The sequence below is a fragment of the Theropithecus gelada genome, chromosome 3 (genome assembly GCF_003255815.1).
Source record: "Theropithecus gelada isolate Dixy chromosome 3, Tgel_1.0, whole genome shotgun sequence".
In the NCBI taxonomy this organism is placed as follows: domain Eukaryota; kingdom Metazoa; phylum Chordata; class Mammalia; order Primates; family Cercopithecidae; genus Theropithecus; species Theropithecus gelada.
Window position 1 is genome coordinate 29,316,771 of NC_037670.1, and position 21,158 is coordinate 29,337,928.

Genomic DNA, 21,158 nt, shown 5'->3' on the forward strand with positions numbered 1-21,158 from the left:
ACCAGCCCAGGAAACATGGTGAAACTCTGTCTCTACCAAAAAAAAAAAAAAAAAAAGAAAAAAGCCAGGTGTGGTAGCACATTCCTATAGTCCTAGCTACCTGGGAGCCTGAGGTGGGAGGATCGCTTGAGCCCAAGAGGCCAAGGCTGTAGTGAGCCCTGATCACACCACTGCACTCCAGCATGGGCAAGAGTAAGACCCTGTCTCAAAAAAAAAACCGAAAAACAAATCTTCCAGGCTGGAGTACAGTGGCGCGATATTGGCTCACTGCAACTTCCTGTGTCCCCCGGGTTCAAGCGATTCTCCTGCCTCAGCTTCCTGAGTAGCTGGGACTATACAGGTGCCTGCCACCACACCCAGCCAATTTTTTATTTTTAGTGGAGACAGTTTCACCATGTTGGCCAGGGTGGTCTCGAACTCCTGACGTCGTGATCCGCCCTTGTCGTCCTCCCAAAGTGTTGGGATTACAGGCGTGAGCCACTGCGCCCAGCTCAGGTAATGTTTTTACAGCAGTGTGAAAATGGACTAATATAGTACCCCAATGTAAGAGTTTTGAGGAGACATAATCACTCAGACCATAACACCCATGGTAACGCTGATCCTCCAGTTCCATGAGCCACAGAATCCTCCTCATTATTTAAGCCAGTTTGAGATTTTTTTTCTGTTACTTATAACTGAAAGAGACCAACTGACAAATGTATCCACTGTCTTCAGGGTCTAGATGTGGAAAGAAGTGTTTCCTCTTCTGCTGGAGTCAAATTATCTTCCAGGCCTTAGTTTTTTGTTTTCCATCTAAAGATCAACCTTTTCTCCTAAATGACTGACACTGAGTAGCCATCCTTTCAGGAGAGAGTCCATTTCAGACCCACAGGAAGTATGACCTTAGTCTTAAGACATCTTTATCAGAATACAACCGTTCTAATAGCTGCCTAAGACTTATTCAGATGAAGTCTTTTTGCTTTATAACCACATAAGCATATGGAGAAAGAGAATATTTTGGGAAGTACCTGTTTATGCAACATGTTTTAGCCTTTCAGATAATTCCCATGGTACACATTTGGCTTGTACACTCAAAAGATGGAAATGAATACCACTCTATCAGAAGTTCATGAAGCAGCCCTGAGAGAGAACAAACTAGAACCCATGAGGCATAGCGTGAAGGACAGCCTGAATTGTTCCTTTCTCTTAATAGACTTGTACCAACTGGACTGCATTTTCTGTCCAGTTTTAGGTGAAGTAGATCTTTCAGAACCTGTCCTGGCCCAAACCTGAAAATGGTCCTGAAGTCACAATGTCTCCAGAATCTAGGCGAGCCTCTCTGAAGTGCTTAGGTAACAGGAATTTAACAAAACATATGCTTCAGTAGCTACATGGTGGAACTGAAGCAGAAAATTGTGTTTTTTTGTTTGTTTTTGTTTTTTTTGAGACAGAGTCTCACTCTGTCGCCCAGGCTGGAGTGCAGTGGTGTGATCTCGGCTCACTGCAACCTCTGACTCCTGGGTTCAAGCAATTCTCCTGCCTCAGCCTCCTGAGTAGCTGGGATTAGAGGTGAGTGCCACCACACCTGGCTAATTTTTGTATTTTTAGTAGAGACGGGGTTTCACCATGTTGGCCAGGCTGGTCTTGAACGCCTGACCTTGTAATCCGCCCCCTCGGCCTCCCAAAGTGCTGGGATTACAGGCTTGAGCCACCGCGCCAGGCCATGTGTGGTATATTTTAAAGGCTGATTTACAATTCTACTAAAGACTTGACAGTGAAATGTTGACATCAGCAACTTAATTCCAATATCTTTCTTTTTTTTTTTTTTTTGAGACAGAGTCTCACTCTGTTGCCCAGGCTGCCTAATAAACCAGTCTGCCCTTTGGGATGCCTCCCCCACCCCCTCCAAATAAGTGATGAGATTTGGAAACTTCTAATTGTCCCCTAATATCTAGTTTTCCTTCCTTAGTACTGAAACCCCATTTTCCAGGCTTCTTCGCAATTTGGTGTAGTCAAGTGACTATTTTAGTAGCAGAATGAAAACAAAAATGGTACATGCAACCCTCGCCCCTTTCAAAAGGTTCTTAAAGAGAGGAGAGTGTTCCCTTCTGTATCCTCTCTTCTGGTGGAATGCCAGCATTGTGACATATTTCAAAAGTAACTTATTCAGCACATATTTATTGAACACCTAGATCCTAGCCCATGTATAAGAGCTATAGGAGAACATTATCCAGGATGGCGTTTTTGGTGATAATTCCATGATGCAAAACCTTTAACTTCATTATACCTCAAGTAAAATGCTTTTTAGATTTCCATTGATAATTACTTGGCTGGGCACAGTGGCTCACGCTTGTAACCCCAGCATTTTGGGAGGCGAAGGCGGGTGGATCACCTGAAGTCAGGAGTTCGAGATCAGCTTGGTGAAATCCCGTCTCTACTAAAAATACAAAAATTAGCCAAGCATGGTGGCGTGCACCTGTAATCCCAGTTACTGGGAAGGCTGAAGTGGAAGGATCGATTGAACGTGGGAGATAAGAGGGTGCAGTGAGCCAAGATCACACCACTACACTCCAGCCTGGACAACACAGCAAGACCCTGTCTCAAAACAAACAAACAAAGCACCCAAAAAACAAAGGTCAACTTTTCCCCAAACAACTAAATGGTTATACGCATTTCTGTAGGAAATTCAGACGGGGCTTCCAAAGGCTGTTAAAGTTATGTTGAAAATCCAGGGCCGGGCGCGGTGGCTCAAGCCTGTAATCCCAGCACTTTGGGAGGCCGAGACGGGCGGATCATGAGGTCAGGAGATCGAGACCATCCTGGTTAACACGGTGAAACCCCGTCTCTACTAAAAAATACAAAAAAAACCTAGCCGGGCGAGGTGGCAGGCGCCTGTAGTCCCAGCTACTCGGGAGGCTGAGGCAGGAGAATGGCGTAAACCCCGGCAGGCGGAGCTTGCAGTGAGCTGAGATCCGGCCATTGCACTCCAGCCTGGGTGACAGAGCGAGACTCCGCCTAAAAAAAAAAAAAAAAAAACGAAAATCCAAGAGGCTGAAAGATACCTGACTATAAGAAAAACAAACAAACAAACAAAAAGATATCTGACTATAAGAAAGGCAAAAAAAAAAAAAAAAAGACAAAAATCTGCGTGAATAGACGGGAAAGCGCCGAACAAAATCAGAAGACTAGTTGTATTGTGAGGATCACCTCGGGTAACCAGCAGTCGCTGAGTAGCCCTGGTTGACTAACTTCAACTTTCTGGGGCTCAATTTCTGAATTGAGGGGATTAGAAAAAGGCATCTCTAAAGACCCTCCGTTCCCTTCGAGAACCCTCCCGAAGCACCTTCCCTACTCTGGGCAGCTCGCAGACAAGGCTGATCGGCCATAGGCGAAGGGAGACCCTGGTCCCCTGAGTCTCGAGTTCCGTCCGCACGTGATCTCACGGTACTGCACTTCAAGTCTGCGTGCAGAAACGCAGCAGTGGGAACCCGGCGGCGGTCGCCCACCCGCAGGGGATAGGAGACGCCTGTCTTACTCTGTCCCCAACCGTAGGTAGTTGGGTCTGGACCCCGGCTCCTGGAGGCCAGCAGAGCAGCGGTCCCCACCCCACCGCTCGGAGCTCGCCCTGCCCCCGGCCGGCCACTTGCTGCACGCGGATTGGTCGCTGAGCAGCGCCCGGCGTCCAGCTGCGCCCAGCCAACGCCCTCTCCCCGCCCCCTCGCGTCCCGCCCCGCCCCCCGCCGGCCACTTGCTGCGCTCCGATTGGTCGCTGCAGTGCGCACGGCGCCTCGCCCCGCCTCACGGGCGCCCTAGCCTCGCGCCGGCCTCCAGCTCCCGGCTGCCGGGGCTGAGGTGGAGCCGGTGGACGGCTGTTGGGCTGTGGCGCAGCAGTGTCCTTTCTGCGCGCGCGCCTGAAGTCGGCGTGAGCGTTTGAGGAAGCTGGGTGAGTCCTGTCTGCGGGTCTCCGGCGCCAGGCAACCCTAGGGGGTTCGCGCCCGCCGCCCGCGCGTAAGGAGGCGCCCTAGTCGGGCCCGACCCAGCCTTCGGGGGGCTGTGGCGCCGCCCAGCCAGGTTTTCCCTGCGCTCGGCGCCGGCCTGCAGACTCGGGCCCGCGGAACCCCCGCCGCCCCTTCTTGCCCCTGTCCGCTTCCCTTCGGGCCGGCGGTGACCGTGGCGCCGCGGCGACCCGCGAGCAGCCCGGAGAGGCCTCCCTGCCGCTCTGTCGCGCCGTCAGGTTGCGTTCCTGGGGAGGGCTGGAGAGGTTCCATCTCGTGCCTTTCACCTTCTCGGGCGGCGGGCAAGGAGGCGACGGTTTTCGGGACGCCCTGCTGCGGCCGCGACGCCCTCCCAGGGCCGGAGCGAGGGACCCGGGGGAGCTCCAGCCCTTCTTCGCCCCTCTCGTTTGCCCCGAACCATTGCTAGGAAGCTGCCCGTGTTTTCTGCACTTTTCTGATTTCATACTTAACCAGAGTCAAGTACAGAGGCGGGAAGGGAAAGGGAAGGGGAACAACATTCTTTCGAGAATTGTAAGCCTTGGGCCCCGTTAAATAAGTAGCAGCAGAGCATTGTCACTGGAGCAGTGGTAGTCGCGGGTAGGACCGTTTCGGTTTTAGGCCGATAAGCTGGTTAAAGGTACTTAAAACAGTACGTTAGAAGGTGCTGAAATTCTAAAATAAATATGTAACCTTTCAAAACCAAAGCAGTGAGACGGCCTGGGCTAGGCTGCTCCCCGCTGCGCGTGCCTGGGTCGGGGGGTGCGGAGGGGCAGGGAGTGGAGGCCTCTGATGGGACGGGATGGGAGGGAAGTGGCATCTGCATCGTCGCGCTCCAAGACCAGACTTTCTCTTTTCGGAGGATCCCACCTCCCCTCTCAGACTCTTCATCCTACCTGCACTGTGGATCCCTTGACACTTTCAGAGGCACTGAACTCTCAGGCCGGTCACACTTTTTCATCATTTTGTCTCTTCTCGTCTTTTAAACCTGCATGCATTTCAAACGTAGAGCAAACATTAAACATTTTTTTTTAAACTGAGGATAGTGGTGCAAGACTTCTTTCTTGAAAGGCAAACCAAAAGTTATCTTGAATATTGATCGCGCTGGAAAAGCAGGTTTAATCAGACTGAGGTGGGGACGTATATTTCTTCTTCCAGAGACACAGCCTCACCACTCGCCACCCCAATCCCTCCTCTCTGTCAACTAGGGTTATGGCGGCTTTACACTGGCTAGTCTTTTCTGAATTCTGAATTCACTTCTGGGGGCCAAGGTTAAGAATTTATCTTATTTTATCCTCATTTTCCTTTTTTTTTTTTTTTTTGAGACAGGGTCTCACTCGTTGACCAGGCTGCAAGTACTGTCGCTGTCGCCTAGGCTGGAGTGCAGTGGCGCGATCTTTGCTCACTGCAACCCATGCCTCTAGGGTTAAAGGGATTTTACAGTCTCAAGCCTCCCGACTAGCTGGGATCACAGGCGCCTGCCCCCATGTCCGGCTAATTTTTATACTCTTAGAAGGGAGGGAGTTTCACCATGTTGGCCAGGCTGGTCTTGAACTCCTGACCTCAAGTGATCTGCTCGCCTCGGTCTCTCCAAATGCTGGGATTACAGGCGTGGGCACCGCGCCTGGCCTTTTAAAGTTTATTATTATTTGTTTATTTATTTATTTATTTATTTTTTTTTGTTTTTTTTTTTTTTTTTTTTTTTTGAGACGGAGTCTCGCTCTGTCACCCAGGCTGGAGTGCAGTGGCCAGATTTCAGCTCACTGCAAGCTCCGCCCCCTGGGTTCGCCCTTCTCCTGCCTCAGCCTCCCGAGTAGCTGGGACTACAGGCGCCCGCCGCCACGCCCGGCTAAGTTTTTGTATTTTTAGTAGAGACGGGGTTTCACCGTGTTAGCCAGGATGGTCTCGATCTCCTGACCTCGTGATCCGCCCGTCTCGGCCTCCCAAAGTGCTGGGATTACAGGCTTGAGCCACCGCGCCCGGCCTTGTTTATTTATTTTTTGAGACGGAGTCTCACTCTGTCGCCCAGGCTGGAGTGCAGTGGCGCAGTCTCGGCTCACTGCAAGCTCCGCCTCCTGGGTTCACGCCATTCTCCTGCCTCAGCCTCCCAAGTAGCTGGGACTACAGGCACCAACCACCACGTCAGGCTCATTTTTTGTATTTTTAGTAGATACGAGGTTTCACCGTGTTAGCCAGGATGGTCTCGATCTCCTGACCTCATGATCCACCCGCCTCGGCCTCCCAAAGTGCTGGGATTACAGGCGTAAGTCACCGTGCCCAGCCTAAAGTTTGTTTTTAACTTATTTATATGTATATATTTTTTTGAGGCAGAGTTTCGCTCTTGTCACCCAGGCTGGAGTGCAGTGGCACAATCGTGGCTCACTGCAACCTCCGCCTCCCAGGTTGAAACGTTTCTCCCGTCTCAGCCTCCCAAGTAGCTGGGATTACAGACGCCCCCCACCATGCCCAGCTAATTTTTGTATTTTTAGTAGAGGCTTGAACTCCTGATCTCAGGTGGTCTACCTGCCTCGGCTTCCCAAAGTGCTGGAATTACAGGCGTGAGCCACCGTACCTAGTCCATTTTCCTTTTTAAATGGTTAAAGTAACATTCAGGTTGTTTAAAACATTTAAACATGACAGAAGAATATCAAGTAAAATTCAGCGCAGAGGTATGTCAAGTTAGGATTCCTTGTTTCTTCACTTTTCACTCTTTACATCCTCAATTCAATTCCCTAGGAGGATATTATACTATAATATTGCTCAGCAGCTGATGATAATATAAGGACACATTTCCTTCTTAAGCACGTAGAGACCTAACTCATTTCCCTGCAACCCCACCCCTCACTTTGGAGACTGGGTCTGACTGTGTTGCCCCGGGTAGAGTGCAGTGGTTCCCTCACTGCTCACTGCAGCCTTGGGGCTCAAACGATTCTCCCACCTCAGCCTCCCGAGTAGCTGAGACTATAGGTGAGTGCCACCACGCCTGATTTTTGTAATTTTTGTAGAGATGGGTTCCTCATGTTGCCCAGGCTGGTCTTCAATTCCTGAGCTCAAGCTATCCACCTGCCTCAGCCTCTCAGAGTGCTGGGATTACAGGTGTGAGCCATCCTGCCCAGCCAACGTGCCTCATTCTCAAAATGTAGTGGGGTATACTGTTGTTTGGATGTACCCTAATATACATTTTTTGGTTCCTTATTGATGGGCATTTTGGCTGTTTCTGGGTTTTAGCCATTAAAAGCATTGCTTTATGAAAATCTTTTTGTCATTGTAGGGTAAGTTTCAGGTAGATAATATAAACAGATGATTGTACTTTGATATAATTTTATTTCACAAGGAATCTTTTTATAACTTTAAGTTTGTTTTTTTTTTTTGAGATGGAGTCTCGCTCTGTTGCCCAGGCTGGAGTGCAGTGGCGCGATCTCTGCTCACTGCAAGCTCCACCTTCCCGGTTCACGCTATTCTCCTGCCTCAGCCTCCCGAGTAGCTGGGACTACAGGCGCCTGCCACCACGCCCAGCTAATTTTTTGTATTTTTGGTAGAGATGGGGTTTCACCATGTTAGCCAGGATGGTCTTGATCTCCTGACCTCATGATCCACCTGCCCCAGCCTCCCAAAGTGGTGGGATTATAGGCATGAGCCACCACGCCTGACATTATAACTTAAAGATTTTATAATTTAAAAGCAGTAGCTAAATCTATTGGAATTAAATGCATTTCTAATATCCATATATTTTATTTATTTAGAGACGGAGTTTTGCTCTTGTTGCCCAGGCTGGAGTGCAATGGCATGATCTTGGCTCACCGCAACCTCCATCTCCCAGGTTCAAGCAATTCTCCTGCCTCAACCTCCCGAGTAGCTGGAATCACAGACATGTGCCACCACCCCGGCTAATTTTGTATTTTTAGCAGAGACGGGGTTTCTCCATGTTGGTCAGGCTGGTCTTGAACTCCCGACCTCAGCAGGTGATCCACCCACCTTGGCTCCATATATATCTATATATATATATATATTTTTTTTTTTTTGAGACGGAGTCTCGCTCTGTCGCCTAGACTGGAGTCCAGTGGTGCAATCTTGGCTCACTGCAAGCTCCGCCTCCCGGGTTGACGCCATTCTCCTGCCCCAGCCTCCTGAGTAGCTGGGACTACAGGCGCCCGCTACCATGCCCAGCTAATTTATTTGTATTTTTAGTAGAGATGTGGTTTTACCGTGTTAGCGAGGATGGTCTCCATCTCCTGACCTCGTGATCTGCCCGTCTCGGCCTCCCAAAGTGCTGGGATTACAGGCGTGAGCCACCGCGCCCGGCTGCTTGTTCTTTTTAAAAGTAATTTCTTCCTGGGCGTGGTCAGGAGTTCAAGACCAGCCTGGCCAAGATGGTGAAACCCCGTCTCTACTAAAAATACAAAAAAGTAGCCAGTTGTGGTGGTGGGCGCCTGTAATCCCAGCTACTTGGGAGGTGGAGGCAGAGAACTGCTTGAAACCAGGAGGTGGAGGTTACAGTGAGCCGAGATGGTGCCACTGCATTCCAGCCTGGGCGACAGAGCGAGACTCCATCTCACACACACACACAAAAAAGTAATTTCTTTTATTGCAAATTTTATCTCAGGTACAAAAAATATAGAAAACATGTAAAATTTAAAGAATACTATTGCAATGATCATTATGTATCCACTACCAAATTAAGAAACAAAATGTTGGGCCAGGCGCAGTGGTTCACACCTGTAGTCCCAGCATCTTGGGAGGCTGAGACAGGCAGATCACTGAAGGCTGGGTGTCGGAGACCCGCCTGGCCAACATGTGAAATCCTGTCTCTACCAAAAATATAAAAATTAGCCAGTCGTGGTGGTGGACACCTGTAATCTCAGCTACTCAGGGGGCTGAGGCAGGAGAATTGCTTGAACCTGGGAGGTGGAGGTTGCAGTGAGCCCAGATCATGCCACTGCACTCCATCCTGGGTGACAGAGCAAGACTCCGTCTTGGGGGTGGCGGCGGTGGGGGAACAAAATGTTTGCATTTTTTTCTTCCAGAGGTAGCCTCTGTCCTGATTTTTGTGTTTATCTTTCTCTTGCTTTTTAAAATAAGCTTTATGCATGTATACATAAATTCATAAACATATAAATTCATGTACATATACATTTATACATATGTGCATAAATGTTTACAAATATATACATAAATTTGCAGACACACTCCTATATCCTAAACAGTGTATTTAGTGGTTTTTTTTTTTTTTTTTTTGAGACAGAGTCTTGCTCTGTTACCCAGGCTGGAGTGCATTGGCACAGTCTTAGCTCACTGCTGCCTTCGCCTTCTGGGTTCAAGCGATTCTCCTGCCTCAGCCGCTGGAGTAGCTGGGATTACAGGTGACCACCACCACACCTGGCTAGTTTTTTTATTTTTAGTAGAAACCTGGTTTCTCCAGGTTGGCCAGGCTGGTCTTGAATTCCTGACCTCAGGTGGTCCATCTGCCTCGGCCTCACAAAGTGCTGGGATTACCGGTGGGAGCCACCTTTGTTTTGAATGAATAGTGTTAGAAACACAATTCTCATGCGGATAGTTAAGCAGTGTGTTTCAGTTTTGTTTTACTATTATTGAGAGTTTTTTTTTTTGTTTTGAGAGCTGTGTTTTTGTTTTGTTTTGAGTTGGAGTCTGGCTCTGTCACCCAGGCTGGGGTGCAGTGGCATGATCTCAGCTCACTGCAACCTTCTCCTCCCGGACTCAAGCAGTTCTGCCTCAGGCTTCTGAGTAGCTAGGATTACAGGCGCCCGCCACCATGCCTGGCTAATTTTTGTATTTTAAGTATAGATGGGCTTTGACCATGCTGGCCAGGCTGGTCTCAAATCCCTGACCTTAGGTGATCTGCCCACCTTGGCCTCCCAAAGTGCTGGGATTACAGGTGTGAGCCACCGTGCCCAGCCAAAGAGCTGGTTTTAAAAGGATATAAGGAATCGGTATTTATGCAGTTTGTAGGGAAAGAAAAGTCTCAATAGTATGACTAAGTTAGTTTAATTGGTTAATGTTCCACAGGGCAACAAAATTATAATATCTTTGGGATTGATTTTCTTACCAGGCTATAAAATCATAACACCTCATTAATTTCTGCAGTTAAACCCCAGAGGGCTATAAACTGTCTGCATCTTTATTAATAGTGGGTTGTTCATTAAATAAACTGTAATAACAAAGTTCTGTCCCTGAGAGCATAGATGAAGTCCAGACATACTTATTAGAAAATGCTGGAGCTTTCTTTTTTTTTTTTTTTTTTTTTGAGATGGAATCTCACTCTGTCACCCAGGCTGGAGTGCAGGGGCGCAATCTCGGCTCACTGCAAGCTCCGCCTCCTGGGTTCACACCATTCTCCTGCCACAGCCTCCCGAGTAGCTGGGACTACAGGCACCCGCCACCTCGCCTGGCTACTTTTTTGTATTTTTAGTAGAGACGGAGTTTCACCGTGTTAGCCAGGATGATCTCGATCTCCTGACCTCGTGATCCGCCTGTCTCGGCCTCCTAAAGTGCTGGGATTACAGGTGTGAGCCATCGCGCCCAGCCTGAGCTTTTTTTTGAGACCGAGTTTCGCTCAGTTGCCCAGATGGAGTGCAGTGGTGCCATCTTGGCTCACTGCAACCTCCACCTTCCAGGTTCAAGCAATTCTCCTGCCTCAGTCTCCTGAGTAGCCAAGGTTTCAGGTGTGTGCCACCATGCCCGGCTAATTTTTGTATTTTTAGTAGAGATGGGGTTTCACTATGTTGGCCAGGGTGGTCTCGAACTCCTGACCTCGTGATCCACCTGCCTCGGCCTCCCAAAGTGTTGGGATAACAGGCATGAGCCACCATGCCTGGCCTCATTTTGTAATTATAAGGTCAAACTTGACTAAGGAAAGGATAGCCACTTAGATGAAGGTTTTCAAGTAAAGATGAGCTGAACAGAATGACTTCAGATCCCTTACCTGTTTACAGGGGGCCTTTCTGAGGAAGTTTATGTGCTGTGTTATGAGTCCTAGGAAAGGGGGGTCACCTCAGTCAGGGTATCTGGAAGGTTCTAGTGGACCACGTAATGGAAAGACAACAAAAATAAGGTCAGAAGGAGTGGGCTTCTCTGCATTTTCTGCTTCTTAGCTCACCATGGCCTACCTGTAGTTAACAGGGTAGGTGAAAGCAGAACCTCTCTGTGGGGGAAGTGAGTGTCGTCTGCTGACGAAGGCTGCACGCCTTGCAGGAGAGCAGGAACTGCATCAGCATATGCTCAGGATCAAGCCAAGCCCCCGTGAGTACAGATAGGCTCTGGGCCAAGTTCTTGGAGCATTCAGTCCTCAGCTTCAAAAGCTGCTATATTCCAGTGGATTTTTTTAAAAGATTGTTTTTTATAAAGGCACAAAATCCCCCACAAAAAACTGCTATACCAGCCAGGACGTTATCTCCTGAGTTACACTGCTGCAGTCTGGCCTGATTATCTGCTGCTTCTGGGGCACAGCTGGATTCTCTTTAGTTCTTCTGTGCAGGATCTTTCCTGTATCCCATATTCTCTTTTATTAATTCACTCTCCCTGTTGAAGCTCAAACTCCAGTAGCTTCTTGACAAGAATAGTTACATTTTTTGGAGACCTTGTGTGTCTGAATATTTTGTTGTTGTTGTTTAAATAGAGACGGGATTTCGCCTTGTTGGCCGGGCTGGTCCTGAACTCCTGGCTTCAAGTGAGAGGCCTGCATTGGCCTCTCAAAATGCTTCTGAATATGTTTTGATGCTATCCTCATACTTGATTCATATTTTGACTGGTAAAAATCTTTTGCTTGGAAATAATTGTCCTACAGAGTTTTGAATTTACTGCCCCATTGTCATCTTGCTTGTGGTTTTACTGTTAAGAATTCCAAGCTGAGGGCCAGGCATGGTGGCTCACGCCTGTAATCCCAGCACTTTGGGAGGCTGCAGTGGGTGGATTGCTTAAGTCCAGAAGTTCAAGACTAGCCTGGGCAATATGGCAAAATCCCATCTCTATAAAAAATTAGCTGGGTGTGGTAGTGTGTGCTTGTAGTCCCAGCTGTTCCGGGGGCTGCAGTGGGAGGATCACTTGAGCCCAGCAGGTAGAGGCTGCAGTAAGCTGTGATCATGCCACTGCACTCCAGCCTGGGTGACAGAGCGAGACCCTGTCTCTCTCTCTGTCTGTCTGTCTCTCTCTCTCTCTCTCTCTCTCTCAGACACACACACACAAACACACACACGAATTCCAAAAGCCTTTGTATGCGACCTGGTTTTTTTGGTATCTGCAAACTTATAGAATCTACACTTTGACCTCAGTGTTTTGAAATTTAAAATGAAGTGTGGGTTTACTCCATTACTTAAGTATTCAATGGGTACTTTAAATCTGGAAATACAAGAACTTTTATTCTGGGGAAATTTTCTTGAAATATTTTGTTGATTCTTTTTTCTCTTCTGTTTCCTGTGTAGTTTCTAAAATACCTGTGTTATTTATATGTGAATCTTTTTTACTGGTCTTCTAACTTCTTTTCTTTTTTTGGAGACAGAGTCTCGCTCTATCACCCAGGGTGGAGTGCAGTGGCGAGATCTCAGCTCACTGCAACCTCCGCCTCCTGGGTCCAAGTGATTCTCCTGCCTCAGCCTCCCAAGTAACTGGGATTATAGGCATGCGCCACCACTCACGGCTAATTTTGTATTTTTAGTAGAGACGTGTCTTTACTCACATGTCTGGCAGTTAGTACTAGCTATTAGCTGGGACCTCAACTGGAACTGTGGGTCAGAACACCTATAAATGGTCTCCTTACAGCATGGTAGCCCGAGCATTAGTGTTCCAGAGAACCAGGCAGATGGTCCGTTGCCTTCTGTGACCTGATCTTGGAAGTTGCATGGCAGAAGTTACTTAGCATCACTTCCTCTACTCTACTGGTCAACTAGTCTTTCTTGTTGACCCAAATTCAGAGGTAGGACATAAATCCACCTCTCAATGGAAGAAGTGTCAAATATTTTGGACATGTTTAATTTATTTCATTTATTTATTTATTTTTGTGACAGAGTCTTGCTCTGTTGCCCAGGCTGGAGTGCAGTGGCATGATCTTGCACTGCAATCTCTCCTTCCATGTTCAAGCAATTCTTGTGTCTCAGCCTCCCAAGTAGCTGTAATTACAGGCATGTGCCACCAGGCCCAGTTAATTTTTCGTATATTTAGTAGAGTCAGGGTTTCATAGTATTGGCCAGGCTGGTCTCAAACTCCTGGCCTCAAGTGATCTGCCCACTTCGGCCTCCCAAAGTGCTGGAATAATAGGCGTGAGCCACGTCACCTAGCTCCTAGACATGTTTTAAAACCACAGTGCTCATTTATCAAATAGCAATCTCCCCCTTGTGTCCTAGCATAGTCCTGTATACATCTCAATTAGGTACTTGTTGAAGTATTGAATTTTTCTTAACTATAGTAGAATAGGACCTAAAGTAAAGGAGTAAGATATTTTACTTTTAGAAAACATTGTCTTGGGTTGATTAGTTTTTGTCTTTCTGTTTGTAGGATACAGCATTTAATGAAACATTTATGCTTAAGAAGTAAAAATGGCAGGCTTCCTAGACAATTTTCGTTGGCCAGAATGTGAGTGTATTGACTGGAGCGAGAGAAGAAATGCTGTGGCGTCTGTTGTCGCAGGTATATTGGTAAGTGAGAAAGACAGGTTGGTGACATTTATCCCTTACCTTTTGCCCTGGAAATCAATGCCAGTTCCTTTGAACTGAGAATGGCTTTCCAGAACTATTTATTTCACTGCTGTTTTGTATAGATAATTAATCAGAGTTCTAGATACTATTGCTAAGCAGAGTATGGTAGGCCCTGGATTCATTTTGACTTTGTAAACGTGTACTTAATATCTTTTCTTCAGTTTCAGTGATAATATAATTATTATAGGCAATAGCATTTTTAACTTAGTGATACAATGTATATAAGTACTTTAAGATCCTTAAAGGCTCAGGATTTAATGTAACACAAAATTATTGTTGTGACTTATTGAAGGTCAGACAACAGTGACAGTACTCTGCAGATAATAATGACAACCTTAGGCTCCATTAGAACTGAAGCCCTACAGCGGCTCTAGGGAAGAAATACCATCTCTGTTTCCCCAGCTGCAACACCAGGGAAATATCAGAGGAAGACATTTGTGAAGGAAACTATTGTTTAATTTTCTTTCCATCATTTTTTTTTTAACTTTTTATTATTGAAAATGACAAGCATAAAACAAAAGTAGGCAGAATGTTATAAAGGTTCCGTCTCCTCCTTTATCCCATGTATCTATCATCCAGCTTAAAAAAAAAAAAACACCACCACCCCAAAATCAGGACCTGTCTTGCTGTATAATTCCATCAACCACTCCCTGGCCGCACTTTTTTTTTTTAAAGAGACAAGGTCTTGCTATGTTGTACAGCCACTGGAGTACAGTGGCTATTCACAGGTATGATTGTAGTGTGCTACGGCTTCAGATTCATGGTCTCAAGCAATCTTCCTGCTTCAGTCTCCCAAGTAGCTGGGACTACAGATTTTCTACACTACCACTTCTGGCTCCCACTGCATTTTTTGGAAGCAAATTTCTTTATTTGTTTACATTTTAAAAATTCATCTCTTTGAATGTACAGTTCTACACTTAAGTCCAATAGAATGAAATAAAGCAGAGCAAGAACTGACGATAATTGTGAAGCCGTCTGCTCACTGCAGCCTCTGCTTCCGACTTCCCAGGTTCAAGCAGTTCTTGTGCCTCAGCCTCCGAAGTAGCTAGGATTAGAAGCACATGCCACCATGCCCAGCTAATTTTTGTATTTGTATTTGAATTTTTTCGAGACAGAGTTTCACTCTGTCATCCAAGCTGGAGTGCAGTGGCGTGATCTCAGCTCATTGTAGCCTCCACCTCCTGGGTTCAAGTGATTCTCCTGCCTCAGCCTCCTGAGTAGGCAGGATTATGTGTGCCTGCCACCCTGCCTAGTTAATTTTTGTACTTTTAGTAGAGACAAGGTTTCACCATGTTGACCAGACTGGTCTCAAATTCCTGACCTCAGGTAATTTGCCTGTGTTGGCCTCCCAAAGTGCTGGGATTACAGACGTGAGCCACGACGCCCAGCCTTGTATTTTTAGTAGAGGTGAGGTTTCACCATGATGGCCAGGCTGGTCTCGAACTCCTGACCTCAAGTGATCCACCTGCCTCGGCCTCCCAAAGTGCTGAGATTACAGGCGTGAGCCTTTGTACCCGGCCCATTTATATGATCTGTAGGACAAAAGGAATGTTAAAAAGCAGGTATTGTGCCAGCAAGAGTTTCAGTGTTTCAGTAACTTGGGCTGTGTTTTAAGTTTTTTACAGGCTGGTGGATAATGATTGATGCAGCTGTGGTGTATCCTAAGCCAGAACAGTTGAACCATGCCTTTCACACATGTGGTGTATTTTCCACATTGGCTTTCTTCATGTAAGTATGATGATAATTCTGTAATCAATATGATTTTTCTTTTTTTTCTTTTTTTATTTTTATTTTTATTTTTATTTTATTTTATTTTTTTTTGAGACGGAGTCTCGCTCTGTCGCCCAGGCTGGAGTGCAGTGGCCAGATCTCAGCTCACTTCAAGCTCCGCCTCCCGGGTTCACGCCATTCTCCTCCCTCAGCCTCCTGAGTAGCTGGGACTACAGGCGCCCGCCACCTCGCCCGGCTAGTTTTTTGTATTTTTTAGTAGAGACGGGGTTTCACCAGGTTAGCCAGGATGGTCTCGATCTCCTGACCTCGTGATCCGCCCGTCTCGGCCTCCCAAAGTGCTGGGATTACAGGCTTGAGCCACCGCGCCCGGCCGATTTTTCTAAAAATACTTTCCTGTTAATGTGCAGTGCTTTCTTGAATAACTTTTTGATTTATTTGATAGATTATTTTTTAACATGATGCATACATAATTCCCATTTTATTACGATTTTTTTTTTTAACCAAGAATGAGTGTTGGATTTGGGCATATATCTTTTTAGCACCTATAACGATTATCTTGTGATTTTTTTTCCTCATATTTTTTAATCTGGTCAGTTACATATTTTGTCAGTTCCAAGATCTACTTTTTTGCATTTTAATACCTCTGAATATCAGGATGCATCTTGCAGTCAGTATATAATTAGTATATTTAATATAATTAGAATTATAATTGATAACATTTTTATTTCTTGTCAGCATTAAAAATTAATGGTGTATCTTAAAACTCATGGCCTCTGAGATTTAATGAAACACGTTACATTTCTGTATTTTTTAGTAGTGAATCGTCCATAGGTGTTGTAGTACACTCAACTTTTACCTTGCAGTATTATTATTATTTTTTTTAATGTGCTACTTGGCTGTGTTTGCCAGTGTTAGAGGAAAAGGCAAGACTGATCTCAAAGAGATTTGTTTGTAGCTTTTATTTTAAATTATTTTTAAGTTTATGTTACCTCATTTCATAAAACTTGGAAGCTTTTTATGGATGTCTTTTAACAATTAAAAAATATTAAACATTAAGATTACATCATTTCCTTATACTGTCAGGAGGTTTTATTATTATTGTTTTTTTTTGAGACAGAGTCTTACTCTGTTGTTTGGGCTGGACCGCAGTGGTGCGATCTCAGTTCACTGCAACCTCTGCCTCCTGGGTTCAAGTGCTTCTCCTGCCCCAGCCTCCCAAGTAGCTGGGATTACAGGTGCCTGCTACTACACCCAGCTAATATTTTGCATTTTTAGTAGAGACGGTGGTTTCACTGTGTTGGCCAGGCTGGCGTTGAACTCCTGACCTTGTGATTCACCTGCCTTGGCCTCTCAAAGTGCTGGAATTACAGGTTTAAGCCACCACACCTGGCCAGGAGTTTAAAAAGGTTATATTATGGGAACTGGAACTACTTATATCCATTGTGACTGCTAAAAAAAGGAAATTCCTGCTACTAATTAATGGACCTTGCTCTAACAAAAATGAAAGGGGAAGCTGAATAAAGTGGGCATATTACATAAACTACATTTTCTCTGAGCTTAAGGAATGGATCATAGAAAATCACTTGACTTTTAACACAAGGAGAAACTGTTTAACTCTTGATAATAATGAGAACCTTGAAATGGGATAGCAGTGAGTCATTCATGTATAAATGTGAAACAGACAAAGAAACCAGAAAACTGGCCCCTCTTGTATAATCTCTGCAGACAAGTGATAGAAATCTCTTAAAATAAGTGTGTTTTCTGGGTGTACTTTATGAAAAATAAGACTAATGTAACATTTCTATCCACTAGCATTTTTATTAGGTTAAAAGATGTTAAATTATTCATATATTGATTTTAGTTATGAAATAATCTGTTTTCTAAGTGATATATAAATATTTGAGTATTTTAACAGCAAATACTGAAATTCATTTAATGATTTTGTACTGTTCTAGGATAAATGCTGTATCCAATGCTCAGGTGAGAGGTGATAGCTATGAAAGCGGCTGTTTAGGAAGAACAGGTAAAGATACTTTGAGCTGTTAATGTGTTAACAAAATAGAAATTTGTCACCAGAAAAAAAGCCTCTCTTGTGAGTCTTTATTCAGGACTGGTGATGATTATATGGAATATTTTTTATTTGCTTTAAAAACAAGTTTTAGTGTTATTCAAATCCTTAAGAAAGTAAGTTATTGCTGGAAGTTATTATTTTTGTCATGTTACACTGCCCATGATATAGATAAAAAATGTTGCTATTCAGATGGATCTTGGACTCCAGTGCTAATGATGGATTTATTCTTATCCCAGTTGTTGACCAATAATGCTACTTACAAGATGGCTGACTGTGATTATTAACGGAAAATAATGAACACATTAGGGGATCGAACCTAGGACTACAGTGTCTTTACATTCACTTCTGATCACCTGAGTAGCCACCCACAGACTGCAACAAAATTGTTCAGAGGAAAGATGCTATTTGTCTACACATAAATTAGTTTTTTTAGTTTGAATTCATTTGAATTATCATCCTTTTTTTTTTTTCAGATGGAATTTCGCTTTTCTTGCCCAGGCTGGAGTGCAGTGGTGCGTTTTTGGCTCACCGCAACCTCCACCTCCTGGGTTCAAGCGATTCTCCTGCCTCAGCCTCCAGAGTAACTGGGATTACAGGCATGCGCCACCATGCCTGCCTAGTTTTGTAGGTTTAGTAGAGATGGGGTTTCTACATGTTGATCAGGTGATCTGCCCACCTTGGCCTCCCAAAGTGCTAGGATTACAGGAGTGAGCCACTGTGCCTGGCCCAATTGTGTTTTTTAAAAATTTACGGCCGGGCATGGTAGCTCACACCTGTAATTCCAGCACTTTGGGAGGCTGAGACGGGTGGATCACCTAAGGTCAGGAGTTTAAGACCAGCTTCGCCAACATGGAGAAACCCCGTCTCTACTTAAAAAAAAAATACAAAATTAGCCAGGCGTGTTGACTCACTTCTGTAGTCCCAGCTACTTGGAAGACTGAGGCAAGAGAATCGCTTGTACCCGGGAGGCGGAGGTTGCAGTGAGCCAAGATCACCTCATTGCACTCCAGCCTGGGTAACAAGAGCGAAACTCTGTCTCAAAAACAAACAAACAAATTTACATTATAATATGAAGAAATTAAGGTACAGTGGGCTTAAATAATGTGTCCAAAGTCACAGAGCAAGTAAGTGGTGGAGCCAGGATTGAACACTGACAGTGATTGAACACTCCAGAGCCCATGCTTTTAGCCACCATGCTGTACTTGTTTCCCATCTAGAACCATTTGGTCACTTTGTCTGGTTTGGTACCACGTGTATATTTTTTCTTTTTGTCAGCTTAACTGAATATAATTTAAGTATAATATAATTCACTATTATTTTATGAAATTTTTTTGAGATAGAGTCTCTCTGTCCCCCAGGCTGGAGTGCAGTGGCACAATCTTGGCTCACTGCAGCCTCCACAGCCTGGGACTCAAGTGATCCTCCCACCTCAGTTTCTCAAGCAGTTGTGATTATAGGGACATGCCATCACGCCCAGCTAATTTATTTATTTTTTGTAGAGACAGGGTTTTACCATGTGGTTCAGGCTGGTCTTGATCTCCTGGCCTCAAGCTATCCACCTGTCCTCAAGTTATCAGCCTCCCAAAGTGCTGGGATTACAGGCATGAGCCACCACGCCTGACCAGAATCCACCAATTTAAAGTGTACAGTTTGATGAGTTTGAACAAATGTGTACAGTTACAGTTGTGTAACTACCACTACAATCATGATATAGAACACCAAAAAGTTCCTTCATACCCCTTTTTATAGTTAATCCCCTTCCCCTCACCTCCTGGTCACCACTGATATACTTTCTATGATGGTAGCTTTGCCTTTTCTGCTCTTTCATATAAATGGGATCATATGGTAAGTATCATAGCCTTTTAAACCAAATAAAGCAGCTGTGAAGAGCTTAGCTTGCTTTTCTACTTGGCGTCTTATTTTTTTAATTTTGTATGTATTTTTTTTGAGATGGAGTCTTACTCTGTCACCCAGGCTGGAGTGCAGTAGTATAATCTCAGCTCACTGCATCATCCGCCTCCCAGGCTCCAGCAATTCTTCTGCCTCAGCCTCTTGAGTAGCTGGGATTACAGGTGCCTGCCACCACGCTTGGCTAATTTTTGTATTTTTAGTAGAAACTGGGTTTCACCATGTTGGCCAGGCTGGTCTCGAACTCCTGACCTCAGGTGATCCACCCGCCTTGGCCTCCCAAAGTGCTGGGATTACAGGCATGAGCCACCATGCCCAGCCTTCTACCTGATACTTTAATGCTGATGTAGATTTTATAACCTCACTTCTACTGGAATCCATGGAGAATTCGCGAGAGGATATAATGACAAATGACAGATGAACCTAAGTTTAAAGTGTGTGTATGCGCATGCAATTGCGCTCACTTTTTAGCATATCCTGTGTGTCAGCCTCAGCAGTAATGTCAGGAATGAGGGAAGGTAAAGAAAAAATAATATATATTAGCAAGTGAAGATGTTGTATGTAGAGCATACAATAATGTACTCCATCATTTTTCTTTAAAGAATATTCCAGGGACATTGCTGTGAATTATGTTACTATTATCTTTTTTTGAGACAGGGTCTTGCTCTGTCACCCAGGCTAGGGGGCAGTGGTGTGATCATAGCGCAGAAAAGCCTGGAACTCCTGGGCTCAAGCAGTCCTCCCCCTTCAGCCTCCAGAGTAGTTGGGATTACCCGTGTAAGCCACTGTGGCTGGCCACTATTACCCGTTTTTTATAGGAAGTTTCATTGTAACTTATCCAAAGTTTTTTAACTTAAAAGTGGAACCTGTATTTGTCTTTGGTCTGTCTGGTTCCCAGGCCCATCGTTTTTACCCTCACTAAGTGATTATTCTATGATATTCCCTATTCTGTTAAAATTAACAGTGCAGTTTATATATTGTGCATATAGTGCAGTTTCTGTCTAGTGCTTCAGAAATTAAGGACAAACTGTCTTAGAGTCATGCCCAGGTGTTGCTACTCTTTAGCTTTTGTACTCCTTAAGTGGTTTATTTGTAAACCATCTCTATTTAGTTCCCAGAGGAATTAATAGGAAAGTATCAAAATAATAAATATACTATAAATGAAACAGGTAAATAATAAAACCATAAAAAGGAACCAGAACTAGGTAGAAAAATGATCGTTGTACTTAGAACCTGGGACAAGATGGATGCTTTTAATTGTCATTAACCTTAGCTCAGAGCTTCCTTGTAGCCAGAGCAAACGAGAAAATATTATAGTTTTATTTTTTTGCTAAACAAAAGCATACTTCTTTTTCTTTTTTTTCTCTTTTTGTTAATATGCCCTCAGACGTACTTATTTTTCAAGAGAAACTTTTTTCTTGTTTAATTCTATTAGAAAGTTTAATGTATATAGCTATAAATAAAGGACATGATGCAAAATAATTGTAAGGTTTTTTTTTTTTTTTTTTTTTTTTTGGGGGGGGGGGAAACAGAGTTTTGCTTTGTTATGCAGGCCAGAGTGCAGTGGCAGGATCTTGGCTCACTGCAACCTCTGCCTCTCAGGTTCAAGCAATTCTCTTGCCTCAGCTTCTTGAATGGCTGGGACTACAGGCACCTGCCACCACGCCCAATTGATTTTTTGTTCTTTTAGTAGAGATGGGGTTTTACCATGTTGCCAAGGCTGGTCTCAAACTCCTGAGCTCAGGCAATCCGCCCACCTTGGCCTCCCAAATT

General features: G+C 44.9%; 1 protein-coding gene across 3 annotated transcripts in view; it reads left to right on the plus strand.

The window, feature by feature from the left end:
* Positions 1-3,748: 3,748 nt before the first annotated feature.
* The window catches only part of TMEM50B (transmembrane protein 50B), a 29,331-nt gene continuing 11,921 nt past the window's right edge, over positions 3,749-21,158 (plus strand). For 2 of the 3 annotated variants that reach the window (XM_025378695.1, XM_025378698.1), the window contains exons 1-4: positions 3,749-3,922; positions 13,476-13,615; positions 15,291-15,403; positions 17,362-17,429. In XM_025378695.1, coding sequence (XP_025234480.1) covers positions 13,517-13,615; positions 15,291-15,403; positions 17,362-17,429 — 280 coding nt within the window. In that variant the 5' untranslated portion in view covers positions 3,749-3,922; positions 13,476-13,516. The remainder of the gene's footprint in view (positions 3,923-13,475; positions 13,616-15,290; positions 15,404-17,361; positions 17,430-21,158) is intronic. The other variant, XM_025378696.1, reaches the window with a different exon arrangement.